At 31.3% G+C, this 23781-nt stretch overlaps 1 protein-coding gene across 1 annotated transcript; it reads left to right on the top strand.

The window, feature by feature from the left end:
• Window positions 1–14021: 14021 nt before the first annotated feature.
• LOC107915834 (phosphoenolpyruvate carboxylase, housekeeping isozyme) lies at window positions 14022–19417 on the top strand. The gene is made up of 11 exons (XM_041086879.1): window positions 14022–14332; window positions 14574–14798; window positions 15080–15471; window positions 15578–15662; window positions 15764–15986; window positions 16080–16183; window positions 16272–16359; window positions 16787–16941; window positions 17217–18215; window positions 18316–18702; window positions 18802–19417. The coding sequence occupies exons 2-11, from the start codon at window positions 14619–14621 to the stop codon at window positions 19096–19098; spliced, it is 2910 nt and encodes a 969-aa protein (XP_040942813.1). The 5' UTR covers window positions 14022–14332; window positions 14574–14618; the 3' UTR covers window positions 19099–19417.
• The last annotated feature ends 4364 nt before the right edge of the window (window positions 19418–23781 follow it).

The raw sequence follows: 23781 nt of genomic DNA on the forward strand, positions 1-23781 counted from the left end.
AGAGTACTTAGGTACTTAAAAAAACCTATTAACTATGGATTGTGTTATAATGGATATCCTCCAGTTTTAGAAGGGTATTCGGATGCTAGTTGGATTACAAGTTTGGAAGATCATGCATATACTAGTGGATGGATCTTCATTCTTGGTAGAGGAGCCATTTCTTGGGGTTCCAAGAAACAAACATGTATTATTGATTCCATCATGGCAGCATAATTTATTGCATTAGCCGCTGCATCTAAAGAAGCAGAATGGTTAAGAAATTTGCTTTATGATGTACCTTTATGGCCTAAGCCAATTTCACCTATTTCTATCCGTTGTGATAGTGAGGCTACTCTAGCAAAGGTATCTAGCCAAGAATATAATGGAAAGTCTAGACACATTGGATTAAGACATAGCTATGTCCGACAATTAATATCTGATGGAGTGATCATTATTAATTATGTGAGTTAATTGAAAATTTGGAGGATCCTTTGACAAACAGTCTTGCTAGATGTGCAATAAAAAGGACCTCAAAAGGGATGGGACTCAAGCCCATTAACTAAAGTCACCCATGATGGAAACTCGACTCAATGCTTAGTATAACGTCAAGTCTTGAGTTCAATGAGACAAAGTACATTATTAGTATGTGACTGTTAGCACTATAAATAAATCCATCCTAAGATTAAAATGCTAGGTACCCGTAATGATAAGGGAAGGATGAGCAATGTACTCTTAATGGACCCATAACATAAACATGTTAGAGTGTTATAATTACGGGAACACTCTTGATGGGATCTACTTATGTGAGTGGAAGTGTGGCCGCTTCTAGGAGCTCAAGGGCTTGGCTCTGACAGCACTCATGAAAAGAGGAGATAGACACATGGTCATAATAGTGTCCCTAGATACTATGCATTGACTGATGTTGAAATCATTGTGTGAGATGTGTTCAGTTAATCAAATGGAATAGTTGGTTCAAAGTTTAGTCTATTATGCAATTTCGATTAACTTTAACATGTTTTTACTAAGTGAAGGTTCAATCGTAAGATACCTTCATTTATGCTAATTGATTTCCAAGAATATCAAAATCTAAAATATTTTGAAAATAAAGGAAGATTGTTGAAATATTTTCAAATATTTATAGTGTTCCAATAACTATAAATGAATGGGTGTAATTAATCAAAAGTTATATTATTTGATTTTTGAAAAAGAATTATAACTATTTAAATAATATTATTTGAATAGTTATAATATTAAATGAATAATTATGTGTTTATTTGAAAGACGTTATTATTTAGAAAAACACCTATGGAAAGATGTCTCTATGAAGAGATATGAAAATTCTTATAAATAGGAATGAGATTTCATTTGGAAATCACACCAACAAATTCTACTATTCTTTCTTTCATTTCTTCCTTTTCTAATATTATTATATTATTCTATAAAGTATTACTGTAGAAATCCTTTGCAGAAATTGAGTTTCTTGTTATACATTGCTCAGTGCGTAGTGGACTATTCTCGTTAGTGCAAAACACAAATAGTCATTGGCTTCATTGTATCCTCGAGATTAATTTGCTTGGAACTCATTTGCACATCGAAGATAAGTGAGGGCGAATATAACCTTAAAGATAGTGGCTTGATATACGCCTTAGATAATTGTCCTATTTCTTATTTTTGTGTTCAAGTTGCCTTAAATAATCAACCTTTTTTTCGATCTTAAACCTTTTGCAATGGTCTCTTTTCTGAACAATGAAAAATAGTGGCAAGGCACCATCATACGAGTAAAGCCAAACTGTTGGCTCCTAACTTCTTCGGACTATTTGAGCCTAATTGCAGGTGAGTAGGGAAAGGAGTTCTTTTCTTGGGTCATTCTTTGCCTTTTGACCTAGTCCAAACTTCATTGTGGGTATAATTCTTGCCCATTAAATTAGTTTTAATTATCATTATTATTATTTTTAAATATAATTTTTTTATTGTTAGTAAAAGAGAAATGGGAAAATCCAAAAATAAGAATGGAAAGGAAAATAAATTCAAAAGGAATGAAAAAATAAGAAAATTAAATTCAAATGGAAAGGATACGAGTAAGGACAAGGAGGTTGAGTTAAGCCTAATTTAGTATTGTTTCTCAAAAATATTTTAGGGATCAAAAGCGCTTTTGGAACTAAAAACAATACTAAACAAATAACTTTTAAAATAATAAGTGCTTTTGAACCCAAAAGCAAAAGTAATTTCTTCTAGTTTTGACAAAAACGCTTTTAAAAACAAACGGTACTCCACATGCTCTATTTTTGGAAGTTCAACATTTCTGTCGAAATTATTGTAACCGTGATATTGGGAAGAAAAAAGAAAACCTTTTACTCTTAGAGTGTATATAAAGTCAAATAAATTTTGACATTTCAGTATAATTGATTGTAAGCGTGATATTAGGAAGATAAAAGAACACCTACGAAGTCTATGCCAATTGACTGACTCTTGAGTTTTGGTTCTTCTTCTTGACAATCAAATCAACAAATCATATATACTGATTTGTAATTTCATTCATTTTTTCTTTCTTTGCATGCCTCCAAACTTCAAAAATCTTGGTTCCCCAAACAACAATTTTAAAGTTTGATCTTCTTTATGCAAAAAACTTGACTGATTTCTTTGTATTTTTTAAGTTTTTTGCCACCTTCCCATTTTTGATTAAATTCTTTGAATATTGAAGGCATTTGAAAATAGGAGGATAAACGCGCTTTAACATGTTTGAATCCATGTTCTCCTGCACTGACAATAATACTAATATCAACCGAACTAAAACTCAATTAACTAATTAATTAAAATAACACCATTTGGCTATGCCATTAAGCACTTATTTATTATTAGCAGGAGTAAATCAACGTTGTAAAATCCTAATCTTACATTAAGAATTTGCAAGGATGCAAAAAGATTCATATTTCATTTTTGCCATATTAAACTCTTATGGAATCCACTATTCATTACCCACTACTCATTAATATCGGTGGGATTCAATTAGATTTTGAAAAATAAAAATTATATAGTTATTATACAGTATTATGATTTAAAGAAAAATGAATCAAAACTTATCTAAATATAAAAAAAAAGTAATCCAACCATCAATTCGGTTCATTGACTTTTAATTTTTTTTAAAGGATAAATTGTTTGTAGTATTTTAAATTCTTTTTACTAGTGAATGGAAAATCAAATCAAATACATTTAAATAATAATTAAATCGGGAGTTGATCGCCGCAGAGGCGAGCGTAAGCGTTTTTCCCGGTGTTGTTAATCGCCTTTTGTTTATAGTTTCTTTACGCGTTTTCAAATGAAGGATATGTTCCTTTCATTTTTGTTTTTAGGTGTTTGTGAACTTTTTGTCTATGGAAGAGACGTTTCTCCATTAAAGTTTTCTTACATCAATTTTTTCTGCTTTTATGGCATGGTTATGTCTGCTTCTATAGCATGGTAGTTTGGGTTTCTATTCAGTTTTTCCAGTTTTTCAAGCGTTTGGGAGAAAGAGGGTAAAGTCGCGATTCAACCATTTTTTGAGTGGTTATGGTGGCAATTTTGGCAACATTATCCATAGAGGGTGGGGAAATTGACGAGTGGCATATCAATTCCAGCAATGAGGAGAAGGAAATCGGGCGAGGGGTAAGCAAGTGAGAGGCAATGCCGGACGACAGGGAGATGGGTTACAGGAGAAGCCTTACCATTAAGTATCGTGGTGGGTCAGGTGGACTTCAAATCGTTGAGAACGTTGCCACTGGATTGAGGAGTGGACACGAACTGGATGCTATCGTCTTGGAGTAGAACAAGGGAAGATTGGGAGTAAACAGATGGTGGTGGATCTTGTCGGAGTCAGGGACTCTCATCATTCATTTGTCACAGGAGATATGTAGTATCAAGAGAGCTCTATACGTATCAATGTGAAAATATCGGTTTGTACGAGGGGCAGCTCAAACAGCGGTTGGATGCGCATGGATCTTCCCTTTGATAGGATGCTAGTCAATGAAAGGGACCCCAGTCATTATCTTCTTGTAAAATACAAACGACGAAAAGTGTCCATGGAGGTGATGTGGTGCATGGGTCAGGCCTAAGGGTGATGGTGGCGGGAGGCGGAGGATTGGAATGGATCTCAATGGTCAAGGTGCTTACCATCGACTTGTTTACTACCAGATGCTTATGCCACCATCTACAACTAGCAACGGATGTGGACAGAGGTGAATTGGGAGCTTTACAATTTATTGGTATTCTAGTTTTTAGACGAGGAAAGCTCAAGTGCGGTTGAAATCTATGTTTTTCTTTTTAAATTCTAGGGTTTGTATTTTATTTGGTTGTTTTTTTAATTTCCATTTGTAAAACGTTACCTTCTTACTTCAAAAATTAATAATTAAACCGAGTATTGTATAATTCATTTTTTTCGATTTTTTCTCAACCATAAAAATAATTATTTAAATGAATATATATATTCTTATATTCCTTGAAAAAAAATATAGTCATATATACTTATTTAAATATAAGAAAAAAGAAAGGAAAAGATACGAATAGAATTTGTCCTCTTTAAGCATTTGATTCACCTTCATTTTTGTTCATTTTTCAGTCCCAAATTTGACATTTCTATTCCCCCAGTAGTCTCAATCAAATTCACTTTAATTTATCATGTCCGAATATTATTCATCTCCTTCCATTATTTTTTATTCATAAATAACCTCACACACATATTGTCATGAATCTGACTAAAATGGAACATTGTACTATTCGAATATAATTGAAAATATGAATAATTATATAGAACTGATGTGGACCGCCAAATTAAGCATGTCATATGATATGAGCATGAGAGTTTTCATTTTTAATTGGACAATTTTGTTGTAGTTGAATTTTTAATTATGTGGATGACAACCTCTCTTACTGTGTATATATATATATATACTTAGGATGTGATAAGTTAATTTTTGATTATCTAATCAACCGCCCACATAATAATTGAGAATGAGATAGCTTATTCAGGTAACTTATCATAAATATGCATAATTGAAAAATATATTTATGAGGCCTAATTGAAGGGCTACTACTACTAAAAATATAAATTAATTAATATTGTGAAAGTTCAATATATAAAAAAAAATTTATTGAAGTCCTTGGCACACTCAACTATAATTTTTTTAAAGGTTTTTATATTTTAATAAATTTAGAAAAAAAAAGTTTTTTATCCAAATAATATAAAAAAATAATTAATTATGAAAAAGCATAGAAAATCGATCAATTACGAAAATAGGCTTTTGCTAAAGTGTTCTAACGGTGTCACCTGACAAATTGGCAGCACTAGACTGAAATGTGATGACCTAAAATATTCAGAGACATGATATGTAAATTTTTTTTTTCTGTTGGCAGCTGAAAGAAAGGGTTTAAGGGTACTGCCTGACAGTGTAGAGACACTCTACACCAAATAAATTGTTTCATAAACCTCTTGTTTATTATTTTATTTTATTTTATTTAAATTGCTCTAGTTTTCAGAAAGGAGTAACAGCACCATACTTATACAAGCACACATAAGGTGTTCTTGTTTTTTTTTTTCCATCATAAGCATGCTCAAAATATGCTTTGAGGTTTCAGAAAAAATATGGAACTTGCAACTTCTCAGACTCTTAACTGCTACCTCCTAAATGGGCAGAAGAACAACTTTTCCAATTTTTGTTCTTTTCCTACTGTGATGTTTCACCCGAATGAATTGATGCTTCTGTTTCACTAGATTGACCGTATGAAATGGCCACTTCTTTTGGTCTTACCTGCAAGATTATTCGGCAAGAAAAGATACTGAAGCTTCACCGTCATTACAAAGAGTTCAAATTTTCACTTGAATAAAAGATATTATTAGCAGGCCCCTTTTATCCCATATCAATGAAATTTTTCCTATGAATGCTGTACCAAGTGAGGTTCTAAATTTTCAAAGACTTTTTCTGAAATTTCATAATAAAATATTTTAGTTTAAACAAAATCTGGTAGAAAAATGGTAGGCGGGGGTTTATGAAGCAATTTATTCATTTATAGTTTGGTGCCGTCACACTCTCAAGCGGCACCCTTAAACCCTTTTTTTCATCTACCAACAAAAACAGAAAAATTGCATATTCTTGAATATTTTAGGTCATCACATTTCAGTGCTGTCAATTTGTTAGGCAGCACCGTCAGAACACTGTAGCAAATGCATATTTTTGTAATTAATCTGTTTTCCATACCTTTTTCGTAATCAATTATTTTTTATATTATTTGGGTTAAAAACTCAAAAAAGAACCTACACATTATGAGAATGATAAAATGTACTCTTGGTCATCTTAGATTTACCATTTTAAATAAAAACACATTGGGTTTATATATCAATTTTTTATAATTTTATTTCGTCAATAATTTTACTCATATAATATTAGTAAGTGTACAATAATAAAAGAAAAACGCACTAAAAGATTTTCTTTTTGGTGAATTACAAGAATAGAATAAAACCTTAACAACAACGCAATTAACACAATTTGAACCCAAGCCGCACCTAAGATAATGAACACGTTAGCCATCAACACAAATTCACACACTAAGGGTCTGTTTGATTGACGGAATTGATTTTTCGGAAAATCATTTCCAACTTTTCCAGCGTTTGATTGGCGGAAAACATTTTCCATTTGGAAAATGAACTCCAAAACAATGGAAAATTGGTTACATTTTAGGGAAAATGTCTTACCCTTTCAATTTCCGTAAGACATTTTCCGTGCTTTCCTCTCTATCGCCTCCTTCATTCCTTCCTTCATTTCCGGTAGAAAACTGCTTCTGTTTATCGATTTTCCAGTAACTTGTTTTTTAATTATTCAATACTTGTTTTTTTAACACAATTACAAATAATTTATTTGATATTAGTTTTTTTCAATTTATAATGATTAATATTGTAGCTTAATAATTGAGTATTATTATAAATAAATCATTGCAATATATGTAAAAATAATTTAAAATATAAAAATTTATTAATATATATTAATATATGTAAAAACAACTTTTCCGAAAAATATTTTCAAAAAATCTGTCAAGCAGCAGAAAATATTTTCCAGTAAATCATTTTACAAAAAAGTAAAATATTTTCCAGAAATCATTTTACGAAAAATATTTTACTGGCAATCAAATAGACACTAATAGTATTTAAGTTGAACTTCCAACCAAAAATTTTAAAAGATTATAGTGGGACAAAAGAAAGAGAGAAATAAAGGTAGCTCTAAATTGACAAATTTTAGATGAATATTTTTAAAAAAAATAATAGAAATTAGAACAAGGGCAATCAACCACCACCATGCATTGTGATTTTCAAAATGGTCCCCCAATGGGCCATAAGAAGCATGCTAGATTCAATGTATTTAACTAAAATTTAGGCAATAATAACTCATTCATTGACTAATTTCATATTTATACTTAGCCTCCCATTGTTAAGGAAAAATCAGGCAATCACAATAATAATACTTTCCTTATTGACAATTTAAGATAAACAAAAAAAAGGGTAAGATTTAATAATAGATGGAATATTTCACTCCATAAAGCTTTCCCAAATAATCAATAAACCTAAAGAAGTTTCTAAAAACGTTTTTTCTTTTAATTAATAAATGTGCTATTTGAGGTCAAATTTTTGAAAATTATTATTTAATTGAAATAGGGTTTAATCTTACTAACTTACATTTATTTAAACCAGACAATATTAATTTAAATAAATGCATTTTTATTTTTATTTTTATTTTTTTAGATTAAGATTAATTTACTACGTTTATTAATGCTCAATTTGGCATAGGCTAGTTAAGCCACCCCAGAAGTGGTTGTTGTTGAACCTTCCAACGAATTAAAAATAAAATAATGGTCTTCACATTATAATCATAATTTAACTTTTATGCAAGTCAACTATGTATCTAGATCCAAAACTTTAACCTATTCTATAATAGGGTATTGGATCTAGTGTTTTGGGGATCTTTATGTGTTATTATTGTTAGTATGGTTAATTATTAAAAAAAAAAATCAGTCATAAAATTATTACTTGATTTTGCCCCTAAAAAATCAACTATCTCCCCAAAATAAATTATGCATTGTGGTCTGATCCGAAATGCAAATGGTTTGCGGTATCTGGGATTTGTAATGGTCTTGAATAGGCTTGGAAGATTGATTGTCGAGATGTGTTGTTAGAATCAGATTGTTTGGAAGCGCTGCACCATATTAAGGGGAATCTGATAATTAATCAGTCCAAATCGCACATCATAAATGCGATTCGAGATTTGTTGAGGCGTGATTGGAATGCAATTGGTTGGCTGATTGTTTAGCAAAGGCTACAAAAGGAATGGATATTGACTTTCACCTTTGGTCTTAACCCCCAGATTACCTTACTGGTTTATCTGTTCCTAGATTAATTATTATGTAATAGCCTAGAATGCTCAATTTGCAAAAAAAAAATTATGTATTTTTAAACTATCATGTGGTTGAAAAAATCTGTTAAATCTGTATTTTTTTAGCCACACAATAATAAAGAAACACATAAAAAAATTTTGGCTAATTAAATTTTTTATGGACCAGATCCTGAATAATTTAACAAAAAATTAAAACAATATTATGATTTGAATAAACTCCTAATCATACCATGTTGATTATAATTTTATATTATTAAATAAATTTGTACATATTTGGAAGGGAAATTATTATGTCCACAAATTTATTTCCATAGTGGACCGACATTTCCTTTTGTCAATTGGTCAAGTCACAAAAGGTTTATGGAGACTAGAATCTCAAAAGAATATCCGGTAAGATGCTGTTTTTGACTTCCACACACAATCTTCACTTATCACATCTTTTTCAGAAATAAATATAAATTTGATAAGTTGTCAATGGTTGAATTAATAAGCAACCGACCCTATCGTCATGCAACTTTACCTCCCGTTATTACCTTTGTTCGTATCCTTCATAGTCAATATTTGACTTCATTGCACTTTGAAAATTAGGCTCCTCTTTTATCATTAATTAATACTTAGGAGAAGCAAAGCAGTAATTTTTTACAAAAAAAAAATTATTTACAAAAGAGATTATAGTTGAGGATAAAAAATAAGTTCTCTATATGAAAAAGAATTAATTTATCTTTAGAGTTTTACTTAATTCAATAGATTTAAGTTTGTGTATACAAAATCGATAGTCTTAATTCGATTGGTATAAACATTGTTGTCAATGTAAGAAAACGTGGGTTCGAGTGCACTGAAGTGCATTATCCTCCTATTTATGGGTTGGGGAGAGATTATGAGTAATTCTAAGTATTGTATCAAAAAATAGTTTGTGTATACGAGAACTGGGCCCAAAAGCTTAACGGAGTCCCCTCGCGTACTAGTAATTGTACGGTTAGAAAGAGAAATATCTGTAGGAATACAACAACATATAAGGCTTAAATACGCCAGTCCTTTGGGCATTCTTCAAGCGCTAGCAAATGAAACAAAATTGCTTTTCAAAAAAAAAATATTCTTCCTTCTAGAGGCAATACTCGTTTATTTGGTATTGGACCGACTATAGTAGTCATATCAAATTACTAAGTTTTTTAGTAATTCCTTTTAGCTCTCGCATTATTTTAGCCAGTAATTCCTTTTAGCTCTCGCATTATTTTAGCCAATCTCAATATCAGTATTTTCTTTATGGATTGTCATTTCAAGTATTGTTCCCGTTGGGCTTCTTATGTCAGGATACTAAATAAACGTCTAGATGGAAGAATATTTTTTTGAAAAGTTGTTTTGTTCCATCTGCTAGCGCTTGAAAAATGCCCAAAGGACCAACGTATTTAGGCCTAATACGTTGTTGTATTCCTGTAGATATTTCTCTTTCTAACCATATAATTACTAGCACGCCTATTGTGATTCCCAATACAAGAGTCAAAATAGGGATCAACATCCATATGATCCCATAGACCTCTTTTAAAGATTTCAATGTGTAAAAGGAATTGATATCTTCTACTTCTGTCATATAAATTATCATTTCAACTATCCACTTCTCCCATAATGATATCTATGCTACCTAGTATCGGGAATCACAATAGGTTAAATACTATAAAACGAAAAAGGGTTAATATATATTTTGACACCTATATTTGGTTTTAAGATTCAAATTGGGAGCTAATTTTTTTTTGTACAATTAGGCATCTGAACTTGGTTTATTTTGATCCAATTAAATACCTAAGCTTGACATCTTGGTTCAAATTGGTACCTAAACTTGAGTTTTTGGATCAAATTAGTACTTACGATAAATGACTTATTTGAATTAAATTGAACTATGAAACTAGGTTCGGGTACCTTAAATACCAATTTAAACTTTAAAGCTAAATTTAAATAACTAGGAAAAATTCTAAAAACCCATCTATAAATTAAATATAATTTATTATTAAAATCTAATTTTAATGTGACAATGGAGTGTTGGCACAGTATGAAAATATCTCAATTATAACCCACAAAACTATAAAAAAAAAGTAATGATGAAAATTAAATAACAATGAGGATTTGATTACCAACTACTCAAGAGTACTCGAAGCTTTCCGTTTTTATTATTATTAAATGACACAATAATATATTTAAGGGGACATTGTTGAGCTAACACCAGAAAAAGGTAACATGAAAAAAACCTAATATTTTAGGAAATTGTCTGTACTAATACCAAATTACCAACCAAACCACATGGTATTACATTAGATTCATGTCAATGTCTTTGTCTTTTTTTCATCACATGCATGAGGAGTTGTGTCATTCATGCCCTTATTTGAGCACATAATGCTACACATTTGTCATTATGGTTGACCATTACATAAATATTAACATATACATAATAATATGTAGTTTAATATATATTTTTTATTTATCTATTTATTCAATGATCACTTAAAAAACCAACAAGCCTGGCATAAATGTGATGTGACAATTAACTAATATGGATTTTTTTCATATGAGGGATGCATGATTGGATTCATCATATAACTAATTTTTGGAAAATAATTTATTTATCCAAATAAATAGATAAGAATTTGTGATTATAATTATATGTGTAAATTTTAATCAAACTTACAAAAGATCCAGTAAATAAATAAAGTACATAATAACTCATAGTTAAGTGTATTTTTTAAAAAAAAAATCAAAGTTATTTTCAACTAAAATTCGAAAAAAAATATCTATGTAATGAATTTATTAAAAATATATAAATTAAATCTGATTTTGATTAAAATGGTAAAATTAAGATAATAAAGAATATAAATTATTGGGTTTAAAACATATAATTTTGTATACATTTTTCTAGATTTATCAACATATAAAAAGATATAAATACTCTCGAAATAATATTTGTTGCTTTATAAAAGGAATAATACAATACAATGGGGAAGGAGAAATGGTTTACAAAGATTGAATTATGAACTTCATGCCAATTAACTTGAAACCTACACAGAGGTGAATCCAAGGTGGCTGGCAGGGGCCCCGCCCCCCATAAAATGGAAAATTGTTGTTTAGGTCATTTAAAAAATTTAAAATTTTAAATTAGCAAAAGTAAAATTATACTTTGGCCCCTTAAAATTATGAAATTTTAATTTAATCCTTTAAAAATTATAAAGATTAGACTATTAAAAATTAAAATTTTGTTTCGGGCCCCATTTAATAAATTTTTTGGCTGTGAAGGCATTAAAAATTATAGTGTTTTGAGTTCAAATCTAATCAAGCTTTTTTTTCTAATTTTACATTATTTGAAATGATAAAAATATCCTCACAATAACGTTTATTATTTTATAAAAAGAATAGTATTTAATAATTGTTCAACTGGATTGAGAATTGATACTAAGGGCCTGTTTGATAAATTGAAAATTTAAGTGTCGAAAAATAAAATATTAAATTTTTAATGCTAATTTTTATAAATGGTGAATTTGTATAATTTGTTTGATAAACTAGTAAATACAAGTAATGAATACAATTACGTTATTTGATAAAGTAAATACTGATTTTAAATTATTGTTAATTTTTTAAAATTTTAATTTTATTAATATAATATTTTATATTATTTTAGATAAAAATACATATATGATAATTTTAAATAAAAAATTAAAATAATGATCAAATACGATATCTCACTAAATTATGCATATTGATTAGTCCATACAATTTGTCCTAATACATATAAAAGAGGAGATGATGATAGTGAAACTACATTAATTATTTAGTTTATTCAAACACCATCATTTGTCATGTTGATGCTCGTGACTGCTGACAATTGACCAACATGGTTTATTAATCGAAGGCGACACTCATGTGAAGGCATAATTATAATTTAACAAGGATTAAATTGAAAATTCAATATTTCGATAAATATTAAATTAATTTTTTTAAATATGTGTATATATAAAATTTCAAGTCTATATTATTGAAAATAATATTAAATTTACTTTTGAGAGAAACGAAATTTCATTAACAATCAAAGTGCAAAAACAAATAATAGTAAAACTTTAAACTTTATATTTTCAAGTCTTATTAAATTTCTACTATTATTTAGTACCTCAAAATACAAAATAAATTTATATATTTTTATATAGGTTAAAGTAATTTCTAAAAATTAGGAATTTAGTTTCTTTAATTTTCAAATTTCAAAATTTAAGTCCAACCAGGAGCGTATCTAGGGGATCTGGTAGGGTCCTTTAAAATTTTAAATTAGTAAAGATAAAACTACACTTTAATCGCCCCTAAAAATGATAAAATTTTGATTTAATCCTTTAAAAATTATGAAAAATTATAAAAATATAGGCTATTCAAATGGTGAATTTGCATTTTTACTATCGTAAAAATTATAATTTAATTTCGGCCACCTCTAAAAAATTTTCTAGCTTCGCCCCTGAGTCCAACTAATAATACTATTAAATTTTTTATTAAATTCGGATTAATTACATGGTTATAAAGAAGTTTTTTTTTATCTCAAAATGTCGTAACAACAAATTTAACAAAAAAAATTAATAATATTAACGGTTAGACTTGAAATTTGAAAACTGAAAAATAGAGTGACTAAATTATTAGAAATACAAATACAAAAGCTAAATTTTTAATTTTAAAAAAGTAGAAGCAATTTTGCCTTTTACATATATTCTTCAACTTTTAATAGTGTGTGCTTACGAGGATTTACAAATTAGAAAATTGGTTGCTTTGGCTTTTGCTTTTGATCCAACTTTTTTTATACATAGATAACCCATCAAAAAGTACAGCATTGATCAATTAATCGGTATCCCATTCATCAGCATATCCACTAGATTATCCTTTCTTAAAGTTTTATGCTTCAATTTATAATACATTTTTCATGAACTATGCGTTTACGATGCAAGCATCAATGTCTATTAGTGGAACAATGAAGAATCAATTCTTAACCTGTTTTCTACATTTTATTATATAAAATATTACCAGGTAAAAACGTTTGAGTGCGGATTGAATCTTAACTTATTTGGTATGAGTGTTATTGTCAATGTAAGAAGATATGAGCTCGGATACGCTTATTTGGTATGAGTGTTATCCACCTATTGATGGATTGGGGAGGAATTATGGATAGTTCTAGCGATGGATGGATTGCGGAGGGATTATGTTTTCGAATCACTCCTCCAAATTTTGTTATTTTTATAAAATTAAGGAGGATAGTAAGTGCCTATATCTTGAGCTTAATTTGGTAATAAAAATCAAAATAAATTTTTTTTAGAAAAAAAAGTTAAAATATGTTATAGTTTTTGTACTTTTAAATTCAAGTTCATTTCAATGTCATTTTTAATCACATCATTATTAAGTGAGTATTTTTTTTTTATTTCAAAATGTTACACTAACAAATTTAACAAAAAAATTTAAGAATGATAACAATTGGACTTGAATTTTAAAATTCGAAAAGTAGTGAGACTAGATTCTTAAAAATAAAAATATAAGGACTAAATTTCTAATTTTCAAAAACTACATGGACTTACTCAAAAAAGTTACGTCATTAAATCAATTAAATTTCCTTTATTACAATTTAGAAAATTGAAGGAGAAGAAACTAAAGTAAACTCAAATTCTGAAATTAAAATTAGAAAAAGAAAAAAAGAAGAAGAAGTTTTGCATTTGCTTGTTGCTTTTCTAATTTGTTTTTCTTTCCTACTCCAATGTCGTCCACACTAATTTCTACAATATAAAAATTAAGAAAAACCCAATTTTTTTCAATATTTGTTATTTTCCCTCTATAAATAATCGTCTTCCTTTGTTCACTTGCTCATTAACTAGCTTCACACACTCTCTCTCTCCCTCTTTTTCTGGTCCAAAGTTGGGTTAACAGTTGCCCTGATTCAGGTACACTTCTTTATCCTTATCTTTATTTGATTATATCCAAATCTGGGTTTTCTCCAAAAACTTTAAAGTTTTTTTTTTTTTACAAAGAGCTATATTTTCTCCTAAAACTATGGGTTGTGTAAAAACCTTTTGATTTTTGATGATTCCACTCTTCAGGGTCTTGGTCAGATTTTGTTGCTATTTTTAAACCCAATTTTGGTTTTTGTTATTTTGGTAAATTAGCCTGTTTAATGGTCCACAGGGATTAAAAAGAAAAAAAAGCTAAGTTCTATATTCGGGTGTGGCAATGGCTACTAATAACAATAATAGCAAGTTAGAGAAGTTGGCTTCTATTGATGCACAGCTACGTGCTTTGGTTCCTGCTAAAGTGAGTGAAGATGATAAACTGGTGGAGTATGATGCTTTGCTTTTGGACCGGTTCCTCGATATTCTTCAAGACTTACACGGCGAGGATCTTAGGGAAACGGTATGTCATTCTCCAAGAATTGCATATACATAGTTTGACGTTTAAAACTAATGCATATGGTAACATTATACTACTTTATTATCAATTGTTTGTATATTGATTTGTGAGAGTTTCACATTTGGATCACTTAGAATCTTATTTCCTGGTTTTATGTATTACTTTCAGATACGGTTCATAGTGTTCTTTGGAAGATGCTAAATAAATTGATTTGATCTTGAAATTTGTGTTGTGAATTACAGTGATAAAATTGTACCATTTTTTTGTGTGGTTGATTTGATTAGGTTCAAGAATGTTATGAACTTTCTGCTGAGTATGAAGGGAAGAGTACCCCCAAGAAACTTGAGGAGCTGGGGAATGTTTTGACTAGTTTGGATCCAGGGGACTCCATTGTTATAGCTAAGGCTTTCTCCCACATGCTTAACTTGGCTAACTTGGCTGAGGAAGTTCAGATTGCTTACCGGCGAAGGATCAAGTTGAAGAAAGGTGATTTTGCCGATGAGAACTCTGCAACAACTGAATCGGATATCGAAGAAACTCTCAAGAGACTTGTGGTTGATCTCAAGAAGTCTCCTGAGGAAGTTTTTGATGCACTTAAGAACCAGACTGTGGATCTGGTCTTCACTGCTCATCCTACCCAATCTGTTCGTAGATCTTTACTTCAGAAGCACGGAAGGTTTGTTCTTTGATTCTTGTAGCTTAATGTCTTTTTTATTACATTTTGAGAAGTACAGCGAAGAAGCAATTTCGAATTTAAAACTTGTTGTTTTCATTACATCCAGGATAAGGAACTGTTTAGCTCAGTTGTATGCTAAAGATATTACTCCAGATGATAAGCAGGAGCTTGATGAAGCTCTACAGCGTGAGGTATATCACTGTGTCTTGATATTTGTTTATCTGTAAATAAACTTGCTATCCTTGTCACAACTTCTTCTCACTTATCTTGTTTCAATTCCTTTTCCATGTAGATTCAAGCCGCATTTCGTACAGATGAGATTCGAAGGACTCCTCCAACTCCCCAAGATGAGATGAGGGCGGGAATGAGCTACTTCCATGAAACGGTATGGAAAGGTGTCCCCAAATTCTTGCGGAGAGTTGACACAGCTTTGAAGAACATTGGAATTAATGAACGTGTTCCCTATAATGCGCCACTTATTCAGTTTTCTTCATGGATGGGTGGTGATCGTGATGGTACATTCCTACTTGGATAACTGAATATAAAAAAGACTTTACCCTGTAGCACAAAAGCTTTTCTTGTTAATATTTGCTTGATATATAATGCAGGCAATCCAAGGGTAACTCCTGAGGTCACAAGGGATGTTTGCTTGTTGGCTAGAATGATGGCTGCCAATTTGTACTATTCCCAAATCGAGGATCTGATGTTTGAGGTATTTAGCTTGTATCATGTAACACTTTCTTATGAGCTTTATTTGAAGGATCCATTTTGGGCCAATCCTTATTGATGTATCTTTGCAGTTGTCAATGTGGCGTTGCAGTGATGAGCTTCGTGTTCGTGCAGACGAACTTCATAGATCTTCAAGGAGAGATGCTAAACACTACATAGGTATACTTTTAGAAATATGCCGGTTTCCATTTTGTTTACCTTTTTTCCTAAATCTAGATGATGCACTTTTTACATAAATAGCTGTTCCGAATGGGCTTTACATGCATTTCATGCGACCTTGTGAACAAAAATGTAAGTCCAGCTATTATTTTTGCATGTGTTTTCAGAATATACTTTGAAGTATTGAGAATACTATTTCTATCTCTAATTCCCCATACGGACAGAATCTTCTATAGTGTATCTTTTATAGAATGCTTAAAGAATATATTTAGACTTTAGGGAAGTTAAAACTAGATATGCTTCTCTGACAAGATTTCCAATGCCATGTGATGATTTACGCGACTTGGAAATGATAGTTTCTATAATATCTTGCTCAATTGATTTCGTGTCACTGGTTCAGTTCTCATTTGATGTTACTTCAATGCAGAGTTCTGGAAAAAAGTTCCTCCAAATGAACCCTACCGTGTTATTCTTGGTGATGTTAGGGACAAGCTGTATCAGACACGTGAAAGGTCTCGCCAAATGTTGTCTCATGGTATCTCTGACATTCCAGAGGAGGAAACTTTCACCAACATTGAGCAGGTCTCTGTCGGTTTATCATATATCAGTCTTATTATGAGTTTGGAATCCACCTACTCATCATGAGTAAAATACAGATTTACATTAGATTGCCCCTCGGCTAACATCTAGCCTTAATAACAATAGGAAAACGGCCCGGAAAACCCGATTTTGTAACTCTTCTCCTTTTTTCGTTTTATGTGCTGGGACAATAATGCCTTGAAAACTTCCATTTCACTTTCTCGGCCCTCATTGTAACGTCTGCCCTAATTAACTCTTTGCTCTTAAACTTTTTGCAGTTTTTGGAACCGCTTGAACTATGTTATAGGTCACTTTGCTCTTGTGGTGACCGGCCAATTGCTGATGGAAGTCTTCTTGATTTCTTGAGGCAAGTGTCAACTTTTGGCCTCTCACTTGTCAGACTTGACATTCGGCAAGAGTCTGACCGCCACACCGATGTCTTAGATGCCATCACCAAGCACTTGGAAATTGGTTCCTACCGAGAGTGGTCTGAAGAACAAAAGCAGGAATGGCTATTGTCTGAACTAAGTGGAAGACGTCCATTGTTTGGTCCTGATCTTCCTAAAACAGAAGAAATTGCTGATGTTTTGGATACCTTCAGTGTCCTAGCAGAGCTCCCGGCAGACAACTTTGGAGCATACATCATTTCAATGGCAACTGCTCCTTCTGATGTTCTTGCTGTTGAGCTCCTACAGCGTGAATGCCATGTGAAGCAACCATTAAGAGTTGTTCCACTGTTTGAGAAGCTTGCAGATCTGGAGGCTGCACCTGCTGCTTTGGCTCGGCTCTTCTCTATAGATTGGTACAGAAATCGGATCAATGGCAAGCAGGAAGTCATGATTGGTTATTCTGATTCGGGTAAAGATGCTGGCCGTCTCTCTGCTGCCTGGCAGTTATACAAAGCTCAAGAGGAGCTTATCAATGTTGCTAAGCAATTTGGTGTGAAGCTAACGATGTTCCATGGTCGTGGTGGAACTGTTGGAAGAGGTGGTGGTCCCACCCACCTTGCTATATTATCTCAACCACCAGAAACAATTCACGGCTCACTTCGGGTTACAGTTCAAGGTGAAGTTATTGAGCAATCGTTCGGAGAGGAACACTTGTGCTTTAGAACACTCCAGCGTTTTACTGCTGCCACACTTGAGCATGGCATGCACCCACCAGTTTCACCAAAACCAGAATGGCGTGCACTGATGGATGAAATGGCTGTCGTTGCTACTGAGGAGTACCGTTCCATTGTCTTCAAAGAACCTCGATTTGTTGAATATTTCCGCCTTGTAAGTGAACTTGCATTATCATGTTCTGAACACCATGCCATTTGTTCCAAGTTAATTAAAGCAGTTTTGGATTAACTAATACCTGTTCTTTTTTCTGTAGGCTACACCAGAGTTGGAGTATGGTAGAATGAATATTGGAAGCCGACCATCAAAGCGGAAGCCAAGTGGGGGTATCGAATCTCTTCGTGCAATCCCATGGATCTTTGCGTGGACGCAGACGAGATTCCATCTCCCTGTTTGGCTCGGATTTGGAGCTGCATTTAAACATGTCATTCAGAAGGACATTAAGAATCTCCTTATGCTGCAGGAGATGTACAATGAATGGCCTTTCTTCAGAGTGACAATTGATTTGGTTGAAATGGTTTTTGCAAAAGGAGATCCTGGGATTGCAGCCTTATACGATAAGCTTCTTGTTTCTGAGGAACTCTGGTCTTTTGGAGAGCGGTTGAGAACCAACTTTGAAGAAACTAAAAGCCTTCTCCTCCAGGTAAATTCCCTTGGCCTGGATCGCATATAGATGCTTCTGGTTACTTACATCTTTCAAAAAAATCGAGCAACTTACTCTTTTCTTCTTTACGGTTATCAGATTGCTGGGCACAAGGATCTTCTCGAAGGGGATCCCTACCTCAAGCAAAGACTCCGGCTACGTGATTCATACATCACCACTCTAAATGTCTGCCAGGCCTACACACTCAAACGTATCCGTGACCCAAATTACAATGTGAAGTTGCGGCCACATATCTCTAAAGAGATCATGGAATCAAGCAAACCTGCTGATGAACTTGTGAAACTGAACCCAACAAGCGAGTATGCCCCTGGTTTGGAGGACACCCTCATCTTGACCATGAAGGGTATTGCTGCCGGCATGCAAAACACCGGTTAAACCACCGACATGCTACACAAGGTGTGCTTAAAGTTTTTTAAATCCAGAGAAGATGAATTATTCATCAAAGACAGATGTCATTTCGGCGAAAACCTTTCTTATGGGTAAACAAAAGAGGCGGATATATATATAAATGCTCTTTAAAGCTGTATGATTATGCTGTTATGCTTTTAAGACTCGTTTTATTTATATATATATATGTATTGCGGCAAGTGTTTATTATTGCCCAAAAACGGATTGGAATGGAACTCCATTGGAACTGATCCATTATGCTTTAAATACAAGTAATGCCTTTTGAGGCTTCTGGTTTTTGTTTTTACGTATAATCTTGGGTCTTTTTAAGCTTATATAATTTACAGCTTCTTTATGCATGCATGTATTTTTGTTTCAATCAAATGCAAGATTTTCATATGATTAAAACAAAAACAGACTAATAGTTAATGGTCAGAAATGTAATTTCTCTTAATTTTTTGTGTTTTTGACAACAGCAGTTCCACTAAATTCTGGCGAGTGTTCAAATTTCTAATAAATAGTTGGGTAATCGGATCCGAAAAATAGGCTTAAAAAAATAAAATCATTTCAAATATAAATTAATTTTAGGCTTGGCTCGATTTGCTTTCTACTTTATAATATATTGTCTTATTTTATTTATATATATATAGAGAGTTTATATAAAGTAAAATTAAATATATAATAATATAGTGTATATTTCAATATATAAGATAATGTAAATATGCATATCCTAAAACAGACTTGAATTAAAAATTTACAAATATGAACGAGCATAAAATATATCAATATTATATATAAACTCAGCCCTCATGAACTTCTTTAATTATTATGTAGATTTTCGTATTAAGAGATAAATAATATACATTCATTTATAGATTAGTTAAAATTTTTATTAAATTATACAATAAATATTTATATAATGACTTTTTAACAATTTTTTTCTTAAAAATAAATTAAAATTTAGATTTTAAAATCAACCCTTTTTTGGTTTCTTCCTCCTTTTTCTCCCTTATAAAACATGTACCTAAAGTTATTTAATTTTATATATCATTATTTTCCTCTTAATTGTGTAAACAATAACAATAAATTATCATTTCACTAACAAATTAAAAAAACCAATTAAAAGCAGAACAAAGAACGAGTCTCACTCACTGTTTTTAGATAATTTTAGTTGCTTTTCTTCAGGTTGGTTTGATTAATTAAAAATTCCCTTAAAAACAAAAAATTTGAATAATTTCCATAGCCGAAAAATAGCTCAGTCCCTCGCTATAAATTTACCTTTTTTGTTTTACAAACTTCCATAACTAGAAGAAAACTAATAAAAATAAAAATAAAATAAAAAGATGGAAAAAACATCAATCCTGGCCCTTGTAATTTCATTGGTAATATGCCTAATTTCGTCCCTCCTTGGCTTTTCCCATGCCAAGCATGGCTTGTTAGTTGTAATAGGCAAAGTTTATTGTGACACTTGCCGAGTTGAATTTGAAACCAAACTTAGCCAACCTATTAATGGTAATATGCAAACTATATCAACTCCACTTAAACTTTTATATTCGTCATATATTCGGACATAAATACGTATACTTCTTGTTTATATGCATAAGCAAAAGTGCATTTGGAATGTAAGAATCGAACCGACGAACGAATAGTATATAGCAAAGACGCGGTTTCAGACAAATTGGGAATGTATAGCATCCTGGTGGAAGATGATCACGAAGACGAACTGTGCGAAGTGCGCTTGATAGAGAGCCCGAGGAACAATTGCAACGAGATGATGGAATCGTGGAGGAAAGCCAGAGTGGGGCAGACGAGAAGAGATGGGGTGACCGATCTAACTCGACAGACCAACAATTTAGGGTTCAAGATAAAACCGGAGGATGTTGATACTAAGGCATGTGTCAAAGTGCTTGAAGAAATGGGCTTCGTTGTTGATGGTAAGACGCAAATGGTTGAAATTCCGTCGTAAGCTTTTTTATTCACCAATATTTGTATGATAAAAGGAAGGTTTATAATAGAATATTTTAAACCCATTTTTTTATCCTTTCTTCTTCTTTTCTTTTTTTCCTTGAATAGTAGATAATGATTTAATCCGAGTAGATTTAAAAAGGATTTAGAGCTAATTAATGATCGGATCAATTGAGATTTTATAAATATGAAACTTGAATTAATAGATTTTATGTTTTACATTGATTACAGTTTATTAACTAATGTATCCGTAGAGTTATTTATTAAAATTTGATTGATGGAAGCCTATAAGAATCCATTTATCTTCTTCGAAATAGAGAATGAGATCCTATTTCTCTTTGTTCATTTTATACTACAACATACTATCATTTATGCGATTGGAAGCGAAAAAATTAAGGCAACAAGGTTGGGAGAAATTGTCAATGCATCAATCATCTTTTGTTAAGTTAGTGTGCATTCATATCTGATTCTAAAATGTGTACTACATACAACCTTTTTGACATCTGTCGGACAAAATTAGAAATTTTGCATTGGAGGGCAAGGTCAAATAAAACAAGTTGGGAGGTGCCATAGTTAAAAATTGTGTTTTAAAATTATTTGAATTGAAATTTTAATTTCTTGTAGGGGTCAAACTTGAAAATCTTCATTTAATTAAAGGGTTAAAAGGGAATTAATCAATTTATTAATTTCAAAGGAACTTAAAAACAATTCTACTATTTAACCAAGGCAATGTTTTAGAAAATTGAACCGGTGATCAAACATTTAGATCACCGATTCCTCATTCAAGTGTCGGTACAATAATAATTCTATAAATAGTTAATAAAAATTTTAAAAAACTTGTAAAACATTTCAACAGTTGTTTTTTATTATTATTTTGAATTACAATTTCTTATTGTTTTAAGCGGTTTGCTCAAAGATTGATTTAATCTCTTCGTCAAACTAGATTGAGAGACGAATCTAGCTTAATTCCAACAATGCCAATGCTCTTGCTTTAATCATGTTGAAACATTATCAATTTTTGTTAAAAGTGAATTGTTGATGGTGCCATAAAATATTTTTGTTAAATTTTTTGTTGGTATCAATTTCACATTTTATCTTTAAAATATTTTTGATTAAAAAATCACATTTTACATTTAATATATTTTTTAATTTCAAAATACATGGTGACAAGAATCATAAGATAATTGAAGCAACTAAGCAAGCAAAGAAGCTAACCTGTATGTAAAAGATTAATAAATAAATGATGAGGGAATCAAAGTTAATAACAAATTTGATTACAGTGGGTGACAGTGGCTACAAGGACCCAAATTTATTTTTTAAATTTAACTCGAACAAATATATTCAATTCGATTTTATTCTAATTTCATCTTATTCAACTCGAATAAATAAACTTTCAAATCGAATTAAGATGAGAAAATAAGATCCATCAACTCGATTAACTCAAATTCATTCAATTCAATCCAACACTACCCTATCCATTATTATTTGTTTAGTGGATTTAAATGCTAGAATTTATAATTTTATTACAGTGATAGAAATTAATTTCACCCGACTTCTCCTTTGGAAAAGGATTTTAAGTAAATAGAAAATCTTTTTTCTAATTTAAAACTATTAGTGACATAATTATTTCCGACGAAAGATTCAACCGAAAATACTTGCAATGAAAAACACCTTGAAGCAGCCATTGTTGAACCCAAGCGTGCATTGATTGAAGAAGGCAGGGAAGCCATTAAAGCAAACATTGAGAGAAATGAAGGAATTCCATACGAGACGAAACGACGAAGTCCAGGGGAACCTGATCTTCTTCATCATCATTAATAATCATGAATTTTGTTTCTCCTCTCCTTTCCCGCTTTTCTTCGGAAATAATAGAACCCGCAAATGGTGGCTTAGAAAATTTTGTTTGAATGCAAGCTAAAACAAATCATTTCCAATTCCTCATCTTAATTTTCTTTTTCGGTTAAAGTAGGATTTTAATTTTGATTCAATAAAATTGGACTTTTCATAAGATCATTTACTAAAAGATGCTCAGCTTACTCGAAAATGGTACTTGCTCCATCCTATTCGAGCTATTATCATGATCCATCTCCATTTCAAACACATTATCATGATCGAAAATTTATTTAGTTGTGACGTGGAGAATATTTATTTGCATTTGTTAAGGTTTGAACCGCTGCTCTCAAATGTTATTAACGACATCAGGTGGTAGTACACTTGCCCATTAATGCCATTTAAGGATATGAGTTTAATCTTTACTAAGGTCCCCTTGATAGGTGGTCGTGCTCTATGTATAGTCCGGTCCAACAAAACTCTCTCGTTTTGTTGAACCTACTACTTCAAGCACTCGAACTCTTCAAAAAGTTAAGAATGAAACCTCAATTAGAGACAATGCCAACCCATTAAAAAATCCATTGACTTATGACAAATAATTTTTAAAAAATGTCTAAAATAAAATCTGCTTTATCAGTTTCTTTTTTCATGTATGCTTTTTAATCGGTGGTATAACCACAATAACCAAAAATATTAAAAATATGTATACCACAACAAAATAAAGTACTAGACAAGAACAGTATTTAATTAAGTTTAAATAAAAGTGTACTAAGCTTTAGAGATTGTGTGATTAAATTATTTAATTATTTGTTAATAAGACCAGCAATTGCTTTGCGGAGGAGATATCTCTCCAGATAGGAGAAGAGTATTTAAGTT

This window comes from Gossypium hirsutum, chromosome D01, assembly GCF_007990345.1.
Source record: "Gossypium hirsutum isolate 1008001.06 chromosome D01, Gossypium_hirsutum_v2.1, whole genome shotgun sequence".
NCBI lineage: Eukaryota > Viridiplantae > Streptophyta > Magnoliopsida > Malvales > Malvaceae > Gossypium > Gossypium hirsutum.

What these genes read in the sequence shown, in the direction of transcription:
- LOC107915834 (XM_041086879.1), top strand. Translation starts at nt 14,619, where the DNA reads ATGGCTACTAATAACAATAATAGCAAGTTAGAGAAGTTGGCTTCTATT. An exon ending in GCGAGGATCTTAGGGAAACG is followed by an intron (nt 14,799 to 15,079) that starts GTATGTCATTCT and finishes TGATTTGATTAG; the next exon opens with GTTCAAGAATGTTATGAACT. An exon ending in TTACTTCAGAAGCACGGAAG is followed by an intron (nt 15,472 to 15,577) that starts GTTTGTTCTTTG and finishes CATTACATCCAG; the next exon opens with GATAAGGAACTGTTTAGCTC.